At 39.2% G+C, this 14533-nt stretch overlaps 2 protein-coding genes across 2 annotated transcripts; one reads left to right on the top strand and one right to left on the bottom strand.

Annotated features, from left to right (window-relative positions):
• Positions 1–580: 580 nt before the first annotated feature.
• Positions 581–8724, bottom strand: prkg1l (protein kinase cGMP-dependent 1, like). The gene is made up of 20 exons (XM_069699798.1): positions 8371–8724; positions 7422–7614; positions 7217–7340; positions 6892–7058; positions 6200–6313; positions 4591–4696; positions 4303–4366; positions 3996–4073; positions 3700–3794; positions 3459–3524; positions 3254–3331; positions 3078–3174; positions 2825–2964; positions 2642–2731; positions 2309–2450; positions 2053–2216; positions 1517–1639; positions 1186–1248; positions 1026–1092; positions 581–940 (listed from the first exon to the last, which is right to left on the bottom strand). Exons 1-20 carry the CDS (start codon positions 8371–8373, stop codon positions 857–859), a joined length of 2058 nt encoding a protein of 685 aa, XP_069555899.1. The 5' UTR covers positions 8374–8724; the 3' UTR covers positions 581–856.
• Positions 8725–9563: 839 nt separating this feature from the next.
• On the top strand, positions 9564–14446 carry ubl4a (ubiquitin like 4A). The gene is made up of 4 exons (XM_069699799.1): positions 9564–9780; positions 11608–11713; positions 11833–12038; positions 13736–14446. The coding sequence occupies exons 1-4, from the start codon at positions 9733–9735 to the stop codon at positions 13841–13843; spliced, it is 468 nt and encodes a 155-aa protein (XP_069555900.1). The 5' UTR covers positions 9564–9732; the 3' UTR covers positions 13844–14446.
• Positions 14447–14533: the final 87 nt, after the last annotated feature.

Below are 14533 nucleotides of genomic sequence, written 5' to 3'. Positions count from 1 at the left end.
AAATGTCTCCACATGTGCAGCTCGACACCATGTCAATTTATTTCCGTCTAAATCTTCAAAATAAAATACTGTTGGACGCATCGTGCTCAACCACATTAAGTTTGGTAAACAAAAAAAAGAGAACTTCACTTTGGCAGACAATTTAAAAAAAAAGCATATCTTTATTCAGTTAAATGTATTCCAATATTATACTAAAACAGGAAATAAGAAAACATAGTCCTCCTTTGGCAGGTCTTCTTTCCCGTTTACTATTAGAAAGTGTGTCACCTTCTCTTCTGATCAAGGTCAATCCACACTGTTTTTAGCAGATTGCAATTTTTTGTTTCATTGACATTTTTTGTATTTGTTGAATTACTTTATTTTGAAGTTAAAATCATACAACTTCCTTTGTGTATCTTTCTTTCTGAACCTTGACGTTCCTCTGCAAGACAGCGCCAACACTGACGTCACTTCTTAATTACATTCACGCATTCAAGGGAGATCAAATAGTACCAGATTACACAATCCCCCCCAAAAAGTGAATCTCAAAGTGAGAGTGATTTTAGATTTAAGAGGAAAGTAAAGATAGTGCGATGCAAGATATTTTTTATTGACTTACATTTGACTGCAGTAACATCACTGAACTCTTGTTGTTGTAACTCTACAAAGATTTTACATTAAAAACAAAAAACGGTCAGTAGGCAGCATGGTTTGTGATTTATCAAACAAAATGTGCAGTTACTGATAATGCGGTAAACAATTTTTTTTTTTTATCTGAAAATATAATTAATTCTTGATGGCAGCAAGACTGATGGCAGTTTAATGAAAACTAAACCTGATAATGATGAATATTTTGTGTACAGTTCACAGACATCCATCAGAAATCCTCCCAGTTCGTGCACAGCTCCACTGAGTCCTCATTATAAAAATGACATGTGCTGCTTTCCAAAGGGCGCTCTACCTGAAAGAAAAAAAAAATCACTCAAACATGTAAAGCAGATCAACTCATTTCAACAAGAGCTTTCAGAAAACTGAACATGGCTTACTTTGGGAATAACCGGTGGGGTTAAAGTTCTTGTACAAAGACTGTCCCAGCTGAATCCTTCAAACCATCTGAATAAAGACAAAGTATCATTACTTACAACACCATGTTTCCAAGCTCAGGCCTGCATGTGTTTCATCAGTGTAATATATCCATCGTCTTACTTGTGCTTCTGGATGTCCTTGGCCCTGTTTCTCTGACAGCCCAGTCTCTCCGAGGGATTGCTCCTTGGTGATGGAAAGCAAACAAGAACACACCGATAAATAAACAATGAATTCATGATCAGAATCTTTCCTTCAAGAGGTGACATCACAGCACAGGTTGTAGCAGATACACCCACAGTTGTTTTTTTCCCCCTATACATTTATGTGTTTTGAGGCTGGAAGAGGGAAAATATGAAACAACACATAAATGGTGGGTGAATTTCTTTGTGAAAAAAAATCTGTCATTAACTTTCCATTGTGTTTCAGTGTGTTTAGTGGGTCATATCCACACCTGCACAGTCTCTTTATGAGACTGGAGGCACTTTTGCTGATGGTATTTGGAAAGTCAATGTGATCGATGCCACGAACGGCTGCTGTGAGAGTCGTCATCGGGTCAGAGCCGCTGAATGGGAGCCTGAAGAGGAAAACATGAGGCTATCAAGACAGCTTCAATCTAGTGTTATGGAAAAGCTGCCTGTAAGTCTTAGCTAAAAAACACACATTAAACACTTGAAGCCTGCTGATGCCAAATATTATATTAATCTTAGTCTCTCAAAGGAGGCACAGATCTCACCCGGCTTTTATAGCGAGACAAAACAAAACGTCTGACAAGAGGCCAAACATGAACGCAAACGATCGCTATACAACATCCTTGTGCAAGTCCCTTATTAAAGAAGTTGCACAAGGAGGTTTAAAGGGTATTCTACCACATCTGACTTTACATAAGCATCTTAATTAATAAAGAATAAATAAATATATAGACAAATGATTATGAATATCTAATTAAGAAATGAGCTTTAAAATCTGCACACATTTGTAAAAGCTTACCCACCACTCAGAAGTTCAAACACAAAAACACCCAGTGACCAGAAGTCTGCAGATAGACTGTGGCCTTTGTTCAAGATGATCTCAGGTGCCATGTAGTCCAGTGTACCACAGAAAGTCCAGGTTTTCTTACCCACCTCAACCTTCTTGAGACATCTGGAGCCAATCTACGAGAGGCAGACATCAATACATTTACTGTGACCTCTGGAGAAACTCGATTGACAGAATGAGGACTTGAGCTTGTAATCAACAGTAGTACCAGTTTGGCGTAACCACGCTCATCCAGAACAACATTTTCAGGCTTGACGTCTCTATAGATGACATCTTGACGGTGAAGAAAGGTCAAGGCCTCAACAACACAAGCTGTGTAGAACCTGGTGCTGCATTCGTCCAAATATCCTCTGAAACAGCAGTGAGAAGTGTTGATTAAATCATCACAGAAAATGGTGCAGACAGATGTAAGACATCCGAGCCTGGCCAGTCTTAAAATGTGATGAAACTTGGCTAAACACAGTGGGGCTATAAATATTTTTCAAGAACAATGACAAAAGGTGCCCTTGAACATTAATTTCCTTTCGTCCAAAATACGTACTTTTCTTTGAGTAGACTGTATAAATCCCCACCAAGACAAGCTTCTGCCAAAATATAGAGCCGCTCTGCATCTCTAAAGGTTTTATGCAGCCTGGGATCAATACAAATATGTTAGACATGTTAGATATCTTATAATCATGTCACCAAGACAGTCCTAATCAGATAACAGCTGCATGAGAGACACCTGACTATGAATGGACATCGGGCCTCTGTCAGGATGCGGCCTTCTCTCAGGACGTGCTCTCGTTGACCGTCGTTGAGGATCAGCTTCTTCGTAAGGACCCTCATGGCAAAAAGACACTTGATGTTGCTCTTTAGTTGCACCTGACATACGGGCAAATCAATACATTATATTATAGAAGCATGGAATATCAATGAGGCAGCAGCACAGAGGATGTGTGGCATTGGGTGTGAGCTGCTATAAGATCCAGCCTTACCAGGTCGACGTGACCAAACTCCCCAACTCCAAGGGAGCAAATGATCTGAAAATCACTTAAGGTGGAAGAAACGAGGAGGATGGGATCCATGTCTGACCTGCTCACAGGGAGAACAGGAATTAGCCATTTTGTGTTTTGTACAGGTACAAATAAAACAGAGTTGTAATTCTTCTCACTCAAATGCAGCTTCATTGCTTCGCTGCAACTCTTGATGACAGTCAAATACAGACCCATCAAGAATGTCTTTGAAGGTCCTGAAAGACAGAAACATGTGAAAATGTACCAGATTTCTGCACAAGCACAAACATTTATGATCAAATTAGAGTTCTGTGTAGAAACTGAATCAGTTACAGTTTCAGTGCAGTTAATTATAGAACTTACTCTCTGTCTATTACCAGGCATGTAACTTCTCCAGCAGCCATCACATTCACAGTTCGAATGTCCTCTCTTCAGACAGTCAAGAATGAATCATAAAACATCATAAAGTGATCAGTGCAAAACATGAAATATATAAATAAAAAGAGAAAATCATGCTGATGTAAATAACACTTTTTTTTTTAACTTATCAAGCTGCTGAACCCTGTGTTTCATTTTCTCTGATCGTATCTTATTTCCTTCTCACCCCCACAGAGTTTTTTCTCCAAACCACTGTCCCTCAGAGAGCTTGGAGACGACTGCCTGCTCTTCATGGCCTGGCTTCTTTTCTATCACTTTCGCCTGGAAAATCCAAAAGACAGAGGTAATGAAAAAGAGGTAATGGTGCCAAGCAATGTAGAAAAGTGCCTAAGTCAATTATCACCATTATAATGTAATTTCTTATGCTGCTCTGACATTTTGTTCTCCACAAATCTAAGTTGGGTTTTTTTCTCTGAAAGCCTCGTTTCATTTGTTCAGCAGGTGGAGATCATAAAACTTTACCTGGCCTTTGCTAATGATATAAAAGGTGTCTCCTGTGGCCCCCTGTCGAATGATGAAGTCACCGTCAGTGTAATGTGTCTGTGGAGCGAACAGCAGGAAATAATTTGAAAAGAGAATTAAAAAAACAGCTCTATAAACAAGGTAGGATTAATTCTGAAGCTATCGTTGCACTCTTTGAAAAACAAAAGTGTAAACAGTCATGTTGGTCCCTCTGTCTGCACACATAATCTATTGGCTGGATTCTGTTTGAAGAATCAGTGCTGGTTACACAACATTGTGCTTCACATTTTAAGAACTTAATCTGTACCTCCTCCATGAGATCACACATTTTCATGATGACATCCTCTGGCAATGACTGCAGGAAGGGAAGGCTGCACACAGGAAGATATCCCGCACAATGGCAGGTTTAAAATGAGTTACATGTCATTTTTTCTGCAGTTCGTGGATGTGTGAGCACATTCAGAAATATATCATAAGAATGTTGACATTGTGCTCCGAGTTAAAGGCCAAAATACAGCATTGTGATGACTGAAAAACAAATTATATTGCTAGAATAAAAAAAAATGCTCTCCCGGAGCATCAGTGTGATGCTCACCTGTTAAGCAGCTCCACTGAATGAGAGAGGCGGTTGAGACCACTCTGCATGAGTACGGTCTGGTAGCTCTTGCGGTCAATAACCCACAGCTTACTGTCCATTTGTGCTGCCAATCAAAAGAGGGAGGAGGAGGACATGATAAAGGTCAGTGACACTGGAACTCAGGCGAAAACACTGTCAAGCGTCTCAAAGGCACTTGTTGTCTGTGATGGATGTGGGCGTACAGTTCAGAGCACAGCATAAAGAGCAGACAGTAAAACACGCCACATTAGAAATTCTTATCTTGTGGGACAAAATCAGATGCTTATTTTTCTCATAGAGGGCATTTAATATAAATCTAATTTTATTTCCTGAGCCATAATTACTCATTTTCTTTATGATAGAGCTTGAAAGAGGGTGTTGTATTAATAATGACCCATATTGATTGGTTCACTGAAGCTTCCGACAAACTGTAAAGATCTACTCTACACAGTCTAATTAGATCCAGCATCTGATAACATGGTGCAGCCATGATATGTCAATTCCCCTGTTTGGATATACCCCAAAGGTTTCCACGTTATATTACAGCCATCTCTTTTTATTTCCATCTGCTCTGCCAGATATTTCTGAAAATTAAAATGTTGGTTTCTGTGGAGGATTTTCTGACATTTCCTCCAGCATATCCTTTCTCACGCTGAACCTCCATGCCCTGATGATGACAGCCTGTTTTCATCTGCTCCCTTATCAGTGGCAGAATGAAAGAGAACACACAAGCAAAAGCCTTATTGATGGGCTCAGATGGCCACATGAACAACAACAAAAAAAAGTAATTTCAGGTCAGGAAGGAAATAAACACAGTGGGCTCTAAACAGATCAGGGGCTGACAGAAATGGACATTGAACAAAGGACAGCAGACTGCCAGCATGAGCAGAGTGGAGCGCCGTAAATTGGAAATTCTGATTGGTCACAAGATAAAGAAAGCAGTATGGAAAGGGAATGAGATGCTTAGGGACCAAACAAGGTAAATAAACAGATTTTTCAATTTAGACTGATCCTGGCCATTTTCACAGCCTATTTATTTGTGAAACCAGGGCAGATGCTTGTTGCGACAGCCGAGAATGTTTTCCCACTGGACTCCTGGATCAGATGCTAGAAGGAAATGTAAGCACACTTTCTATTTTATTAGGAATATATATATAAAAAAAAAAAATGTAACCAGAAATGTATATATAAAAGGTCGTAATGCAGGGGTCATTAATTTCAGACAGCTTCCTAAAATATTATTTGTAAATGTTTGTGAAAGTTTGGTTAATGCATGCTGAATCGGAGATGTGGCACTCAGACAGCTGCAGAAAATGTTTTAAATTCCCCACGTCTCTGAGAAAAACCATGTGAAGCTGCGCTGTTGTCTAAGATCTCAAAAGGTCTTTGATATTAAATTCAATGGACATCTTCTGTCTAAGACCACTGCCTGAAATCCCTTAAGAAATTCTCTGAACAAGAATTATTTATATGCCCATCAAATCAAAATTAATCACAATGAAACTCCACCAGTGTTTCAGGTTGACAGCTCTCCACTAATATCCGCATGCAATCAGAGAACCAAGAAGCTAACACAATGCTTTGATACCTGAGACGGAGAAGGTGTGCGGACAGTTGTAGAGGAGCCCCAGCTCTCCAAACATGTCTTCTGGCTCAACTGTGAGCAGCTTCAATCTGTCTTTTGTCATATCCAGCCTCCCCTCTGTTAATAAACATAAAGTCAGTGAAGAAATACAGCATGTACATATAGAAGTGTTGTGTGCATGTGTTTTTGTGCCAGATAATGTAGAGAGACTATCACGAACCTTCCTCTGTCTGGACTGTACAAACGATAGCAAGGCAATCATGTCACTGGTTTAAATGACAAGAGGAAATCAGGAAGCAGTCGCTTTCTTTCAGCTGCCATTTTACAAATGCGTGCAAGATTTCTCAGGACTGATAGACTTCACCACCAGGGCAAAGCAGAACCTCTCTTCTCCTGTCTCCTCAGGCTCAAGGTGACATTTCAAAACAAAACCTCAATGTAGGTCACTTGTTGCTCCCCAAAGTGTCTCCTTTTTTTACCCCGCTCAAATATGCGACGGTCACGGTCACATTACTGTGCTTTCGAGCGGTGTCAGGTTATCTCATCTCGACGCATGATCCAGCAGTAAGAACATTTAAATATAGAGATATGATAAAAACAAATCATTTCATCAGGCTGCTCTTAAGCACCTGTCATCTCAAGGAAATCCTCAAGAATGATTAATGTTAGCAATGGTAAGAGCAAAAATGATTTACCTTCTAAAATATAAGCCTGAGCCCCGATGGTCCCCTCCTGAATGACATAGCAGCCTTGATTGATGGTGGTGCGATACATACAGGCCACGATGGCTCTCAGGTCTCCTTCATCAAGGTTCTTCAACAAATCACTTTTCAAAAACGCTGCCTGAATCAGCCTCTGAGTCCTGAGGACATGAAGGTTAGGATACTTATATATAATGTAAGGTCAAGTTATTGAACACGTTGAATGCAGTGTCATAGGCTACACACTGTTTGAGAATAAATGAGAGTATTTATTGATATTGAGAACAGGTGGGAGTGAGGGAACACTGTGTGCTCTTACTCCTGGCTTTTGTCGCAGTTTATCTGTGAAACCAAGGCAAGAGTCACAGGGTCCAGACTGAAGGGCTCGGAAATGACTGTCTTCCTCTTGGTTCTCTGGTTGTCCTCAATATGAGCTGAGTTTGCTACAGGAAAAACAAGTAAGATTGCCAAGGCTTTGTGCTGGTGCTTTAAAACATGACATGTGAAAGGACCATATTCTGTACCTGCACTGGCTGCTGAGGGTCCTGGGAGGGAGACGGTGGTTCTGTAGCGATCCAGTTCCTCCTGCAACCTCCGAATAAGTTCATCCTTCGTGTCCAGCTCCAGCTCTAACTCATCTATTAGGGTGTCCCTTTGGCGAAGCTCCTCGATCTTAAGTTGCAGGGCAAACTGGAGGTCCCGAAGTGTGCCCATTATCTGCAAATACCAGGTGACAAAAGAGAAAAATACAACTCTTTCTACACACAAATATGCACATAGTATTAATGCATTATACAGAGTGGGCCCGACTACAAAACATGTATGATTTCTATCTGATTTGGAGTTGCAATGAGTTTCAGCTGTATCTCGCTTTAAAGTCGACAGTCCTTCTATAATTCACCTGCATCTCTACCTGTGATTACCTATATTCATATTATTAATATCAATAATATTAAGAAGGAGTCAATAAGGTATGATGGCTTCTAGTGGATTAGAACACACATGCTTCTGATACTCCTTGATATATTTTGAATTGCATAATTACTTATCTAATGATTAGATAGATAGATAGATAGATAGATAGATAGATAGATAGATAGATAGATAGATAGATAGATAGATAGATAGATAGATAGATAGATAGATAGATAGATAGATAGATCTCCTGCATCTTAATGCAAAAAAAAAAAAGAAAGATACTTACCAAAATTATGAGAAAATAAAGTGCCATGGTTGTAGCAAAAATGTTTCTTTAAACTCACTGTTGAGTCCCACATCATAGTCCCCACGAAAAAAAAAATAAAGAAAAATAAAGAAATACATTCTATACATTTCATGTGCGTCTCAGGCTTAGTGATAAAAGCCTCCAACGCTAATAGGCTGTTATATTTCCGATAGACAGTTTGTCAACACCGATCTGTCCTACAAATTATAATATCGCTATCCGGTATTTCACAACACACAATCACTTACCATTACAGTCTGCGAGGCGTTGTGGGAGTCAGTCTCACTTGTCCTGAATTGGTCTGTCCTGGTTTGGCAGCAGACGGTCTGTTCGACAGGTGCACATCTCTTTAACTGCACGAGTGAAGGATGCGCCTCACTCGCTCCGGGCTGGACAGGGCTGGGCACAGACGGCAGGCAATCACATGACCCAGACAGTGGCGACCATCCGGACCGGGAGGGTGTTCATGAGAAATGCGTGGACTGGATCCCAACTGGGTCAGAGGGTCCTTAGGGTATTTCTGAGGATAGGTGGGTATCCGGCAAACTGAACAGTGAACAGTCATCATTCACTCCCGAATGGACACGTGAAAGAGATTAAAGGCTGGCAGTGTGCATTGATCACAGGCTTATTAACTCTCCGCATGTGCACAAACAGTTCATAGTTGGGCATTTTGCAGCGACTTTAACACCATCAAGCCATTTAAGAAGTGCATTCTGCAGCAAAATGTGTTTAAATTGTATTAGTACAATTACAGTGACTACCAAATAGAAACGTTTTGAAACTTATGGTGATAACATGCAAAGACAGGTGATACAGAAAATATTAGTCATCTTTATTTAAATTGTCTGTGTTGTACAAAGCTGAAATGTGGGTTTTTGTAAGATTTGTAATCCTACTAATAAATAAGTATGAGGCTTTCCCTAGTTTCTGAAAAGTCTTGGATGCTGTTAACGATGGGGGTGGTGGGTCGGCAGTTATTTGACTAAAAACTATGCACTTTTACGGACCATTATCATTATTTATTATTTATTAAAAAAAAATAAAAAAAAAAAAAAAAACGGCCTGCCCTGAACATTATAACCACTAAACGTTAATAAAACAATGCTTAGAGTGAAGCTATAGTGGCTTAGGGGATGAGAAAAACGCCTTGGTGCTGTTATGATAGGGACATCCCTGAAATATAGACCTATTTTTTAAAATGATGCCCCTTATCCCTTTTAGATTCAAACTTTGTTAATCTTCCCTCTGACATTAAATTATGGTGTGCTCAGTAGAACAGTAAAACCATTTGACATTTCATAGTTGGTGTTTGTTTTTTTGTGATGAACGTGTGTGTGTGTGTGTGTGTGTGTGTGTGTGTGTGTGTGGGGGGGGGGTGTTTGCCCTAGGCTGCCATTCCACACTCCAGCCGGTAGGTGGCAGCTGTTGACACTTGTCAAGCAGACGGCAGCGGCAGGAGAAGAAGATGGGCCGTTAAGAAGAGAGGAAACTGTGTTGCTACCGCGAACTAACAAAGTAACGTTACTCTGGTAGATATTTTTTTTTTTTGTTATTTAACCTTTGAACATAAATTCGCGTAGTCGCGTTTCATTTGGGGGTACTCGAAAATGATCCTCACAGTGAAACCGCTTCAAGGAAAAGAGTGCAGCGTCCAGGTGAGTGTGGAGCACCGCCGATCTAGTTAGCTTGCCTCATGCTAAATCCAAGCATTTAGCTCGCCTGCATCGCAGCTAGCGGTTTAGCCGCGTCACGTGATGAAATACATTTAAATGCATCTTAAGTACATGTGGTTTCTTTCGTCTAAAAAACAACAACAACAACAACAAAAAAACGGGTAGTTGAAACACCACGCGGCGTAGCGTAAATATGCAGACGCGTCCTCTTCCAAGTTATCAGTTACTTCAACGAGCCCGCTAGCCCAAGTCCGTGAGGAAGGCACGCTCGACCCCTCCCGTCCGTCCTTTCTCTTCACTACTTTTTGCGTTACCGCTTTCAAACTCGGCAGCGAACTGCGAGCTCTGCAAAGTCCTTATTTAGTGGGTCTCGAAGAGAGAGGAAGTCACGAGGCCGATGCGTCAACAGAGCAGTATTTGAGGAAAAAAAAAAATGTGTCGGGGGAAGGCCAGCGCACTACAAACTCCCCAACACGTTACTTGTGCAGGAGTTGAAGTCATTTTAAATGTATTTTAACTGAGTATTTCCCTTTTGATACTACTTCATACTTCCACTTCACAGAAAGAAAAAAAAAATACTGTAGTTTACACTCTTACTAATTTATTGGACAACTTTAGTTACTTTTAAGATGAAACGTTGACACAGTGGATAACAATCAAAGATTAAAGTCTGCGGTTTCCAGCCTATTTGGCTTCTGATGTTTTACAAAAATCAGTATGTAATCGGTCACATTTCAGATGTCTTGAGTTGTTAACAGCTCCACCAACTAGTGGTTTTCCATCTAAACTTCTCAAGCGGTTTAATTTCAATAAAAATCTGATATCTCACCAAAAAAAAAAAAAAAAAAATGAAGGTTTAGAGATTAGAAAGAAAGTACAAAACAAGATTTGCCCAAAAGTAGGTTTGTATGTCAGAACTTTGTTTCATCTTCTTCTCCCCAACCCGACCTCCATTTTGGCCACTGAGCATCTAAGCCTTCCAGAAACCTAAAGAAAACCCTAATAAAGTACTTCAAACTCACTCCACCTCCAGCACTTACATGCTGCTTACACACCGATGCTTCAGTGCTAATAATATAACGATGTCATGTATAATAATATATTTTTCAGAGGGACCAAACCCTGTACGGTTACTTTAATACTTCAATAAGTGTATTTTTTTTTTTTTTTCCTGCTACTTGTGTTTAAGTAGGTTTTTACATGCAGGACTTTTAATTGCAATGAAGTATTTTTACTTTCCTGTGTTGGTACCTTTAGTCATAGTACTGAACTTCATCTGCATAGTACATGAGTGTAGGGACCACTCTTGTTTTTAATATGATCAGTGTACTTACTGCGTTCTGAGGAGTTATGTGTCATTAAACAAATAAAGAACAATACTGGTCCCTCGCGCAGACAGCATTTAATAATGTGTGGATCAGATGGGAAAGTATTTATGAAACTGGACTAAATTTGTTTTAAACAGAGAAGTGACTCTAAATCGGTGTCACGCTAATTTTTCCTAATTCTCCCCTGCAAATAAACCTGCGTCCGCCCAGAATACATTATGTTTACTGTGGTTTTGGTGAACGTAAATGTTTACCACCGTAAGTTACAGTACAGTCACTGTTTGGTTTTCAGTGAAAGGGGGTCCTAAAGATTTAATTACCAAGGGTTGGTGTGTGTTACTTGTGTTTGTGAATTCCTCATTCATTGCTGGTTTTATGTAAATTTGATGCAATGTAAGATTTTCAGATTGATTACACTCTTCATGCTTGCTTGTACTTCAATCGTGAGTGTAATTACATCGTCGTGTTGTTGATCCTTAAGGTGACCGAAGATGAAAAGGTCTCCACAGTGAAGGAACTTGTGTCCGAACGCCTCAACATACCAGCGAACCAGCAGCGGTTGCTCTACAAAGGGAAAACGCTGGCAGGTAGATTTTCCAACAGTCGAGTGTTTGATAACTGTAACTGCGAGAGCCACCGATTCTTTTCTTACATGCATCAAACTTTTACATTTTAGATGATAGCATACGATATTTTCTTTTGTCAGATGAACACAGACTGAGTGATTACTCCATTGGGCCAGAGGCTAAATTGAATCTGGTAATCCGTCCTGTGGGGGAGAGGACCGGAGCTTCAGGGACGTCTGCCAGCAGCAGCAGCACACAGGAAGGAGTGTGGCAGACTGTGTCCACTATACTTGCAAGACACTTCAGTCCAGCAGATGCGGCAAAAGTCCACGAACAGCTTATAAAGGTACTGAAATGATCAATGATTTTTAAATCTTTGCTTCAAGGCAGTGTAATAGGATTAAAGCTCGAGGTCTAATTGTCCATCCAGGTAGATGTGGATATTTTCTGAAAACCATAATGTTTTTATGCCTTTCATGGAGGCTGAAAATATTAAGTGCAGAATCAAATGCATGTTGAAAAAGTTTTGGCCCTGTTATTGATGACTAATGAACATGTGGCGGTGAGGACTAGATAATAATTGAATGTCTGGAAATTCTTAAATCTGAATATTTGACAATATTTTTCAAATGCCATCTTCTATTCAAGCAAAACTCTTCTGTGAGTTATACTTGGTTTGAAAGGACATTTTTAGAAAGAGAGTTCACCTTTAATATGAATGAGTTACTGCGTGAACTTACTCTGCCAATCTAACCTCCTCTGCAACAAATCCTCCCCTCCCGCTGAGTCTGAAGGAGCTATCTGACATGCCGTTTCATTTCCTCATACGGTCCATATCAAACAGCTTATTGAGTTTACGCGGGAGAGGAAGATCAAAATCGCTGCTTTATACTATCGGTTTGTTATCCAAGACCTGTCTTTGCTGATGTTAGCACTGTCATGATCAGTCATTCATCAACTATTTCACCCTTTGGATTAATCCTCAATGCAGAATAAAGTCCTTACTTTGTTTCTTCATGACGTCGTGTTTCTGTGGATATTAAGGCAACTGTCAGGTTGTCAGGCAGTACTGAAAACATTTTACATGACTAGTAAATTTTAAAATCATTATTTATTTTTTTTGGCAGAGAAACCCACTAAACTATAAAAATCTCTGATGCTGTGTATGGATGGACAGATGGGACATTCCTATGATAGTTATTATTTTGGAGATTATGTGAATTTATCTGGTTAAGGATTGTAGTGATGCTGAAATTTAAAAGTAGAACGATTTAAAAGGTGGATTAAACATAGTTTAAATGCAATTTTTTTAATATATATTGAATATAGTCTCAAGTTAGTTTAACAAAATTTCAGTTGCTGGTTTTTTTTTTTTATCTTTACAACTTGCAAAATAGACATTAAAAACGTACACTCTGCTTTAACCTAGTTGGCTTTCCAACTCCAAAATGTTATTACTGGGTCACAAATCACTTTATGAAACCTATCTTCCACTTTGTCTGTTGACAGTTCATTATGTATTGAAGTGATATCTCACAACACTTACAATACTTATCAGTTATCTTGAGATTTGCCCCCAATTTACCAATGGTGTTCATAATGGTGAAAAACGTTCATTATGGTTTAACTTTCTCCATCTTTCACTTGGCATAATTTGTCAGGGTCTCCTGTTAATGCAACATTAGTATCACACACTCCACAGCTGAGTTAATGTGACTCTGCTTTTTATATCCCTTCAATTCCTGCAATTTGAAGAAATTTCCCCTCGGGGATTAATAAAGTGTATAAAATAAATTAAAAAAAATAAATAAATAAATAAATACTTGTTGGCATTTGAAATGACAAACATGTTAATTTTTACTGATTTGTCATCATTGATCTTGACTTAAACTTTTGAAAAGGTATTTTCTCTTTTTCTCCCCACTTTATTGAAAGTATATATATATATAATTTTTTTTTTTTTTTTTTAAATCCCTCTTCCACATAAAATGGTTAAAATAAATGCTGCCAAATAATTTTAACCTGCTTTTTTTTTTCTTCAAGGACTATGAACGCTCACTTCGACAACTTAGCCTCGATGACATTGAGCGCTTGGCGGGAAGGCTGCTTCACCCAGACGGTGAGGGTATGGACACCTCATACATGGACTAAGGATGCTGAGCTTAAAGCTGATTTTTCTGGTTGTTTTTTTTATTTTATTTTCTTTTTTTTTTTTCTTTTCAAGTGGTGCACAGTGCTTTGAGATGCATTCAGTGTTTAGCGTGTGAGACTGTGAAAAAAAAAAAATACAAAATCAGTTTTCTTGCAGAGAGCCCCTGGTGTGTGCCTGATCAGCGGCAGAGTGAACATGGATAACACTGACTGTTGATCATCTCAGCAATAGGGCTTTCTTATCCACGTATAAAGGACTTGGATAAGAAAACACAGCCACTTTGAATTGGCCCCTTGTCAATGATGTGGCGGTGATGACTCAAGACCTGATCACATAATATCTGAATACAAAGGGATCCATTAATGCTGTTGTTTTCACATGATCTCCGGCTGCTACAAATCCCAGGGGACACTTAACTTTTACTGGAGGTTATTTATTAGTAATGATCGTGCTGAATGATGCTCGGTGTGTTTTCTTTTTGACCATCTGTGAGAAGGTAATTCATGTTTTATCACATAACTTACTGATGGCTGTTGTATGATTTGTAAATATCATGTTTATATATACAGACATTAAAACACGGAAAACAAATGTTTATCTTTCTTCTTGTGTTGTGTGCTAATGTTTTAATGTATGAAGGTTGCCTGTGAAAGGGTTGTCGTTTTTTGTAGCATAAATATAAGTGGTTA

Source organism: Brachyistius frenatus, unplaced genomic scaffold (genome assembly GCF_029030835.1).
Source record: "Brachyistius frenatus isolate BFR_SWC_R1_liver_20210118 unplaced genomic scaffold, ASM2903083v1 Contig_31, whole genome shotgun sequence".
In the NCBI taxonomy this organism is placed as follows: domain Eukaryota; kingdom Metazoa; phylum Chordata; class Actinopteri; family Embiotocidae; genus Brachyistius; species Brachyistius frenatus.
Note: the sequence above shows the minus strand (reverse complement) of the source record. Positions and strands in the feature narration are given on the sequence as shown.

Excerpts from the sequence above, each read along its gene's own strand:
- prkg1l (XM_069699798.1), bottom strand. Across the intron at positions 4,074-4,302 it reads TGTGTGATCTCATGGAGGAG|ACACATTACACTGACGGTGA; the intron begins GTACAGATTAAG and ends TTCGCTCCACAG. Across the intron at positions 2,451-2,641 it reads TACAGTCTACTCAAAGAAAA|AGGATATTTGGACGAATGCA; the intron begins GTACGTATTTTG and ends CTGCTGTTTCAG.
- ubl4a (XM_069699799.1), top strand. The coding sequence starts at position 9,733 with ATGATCCTCACAGTGAAACCGCTTCAAGGAAAAGAGTGCAGCGTCCAG. Across the intron at positions 9,781-11,607 it reads GAAAAGAGTGCAGCGTCCAG|GTGACCGAAGATGAAAAGGT; the intron begins GTGAGTGTGGAG and ends TTGATCCTTAAG. Across the intron at positions 11,714-11,832 it reads CAAAGGGAAAACGCTGGCAG|ATGAACACAGACTGAGTGAT; the intron begins GTAGATTTTCCA and ends TTCTTTTGTCAG.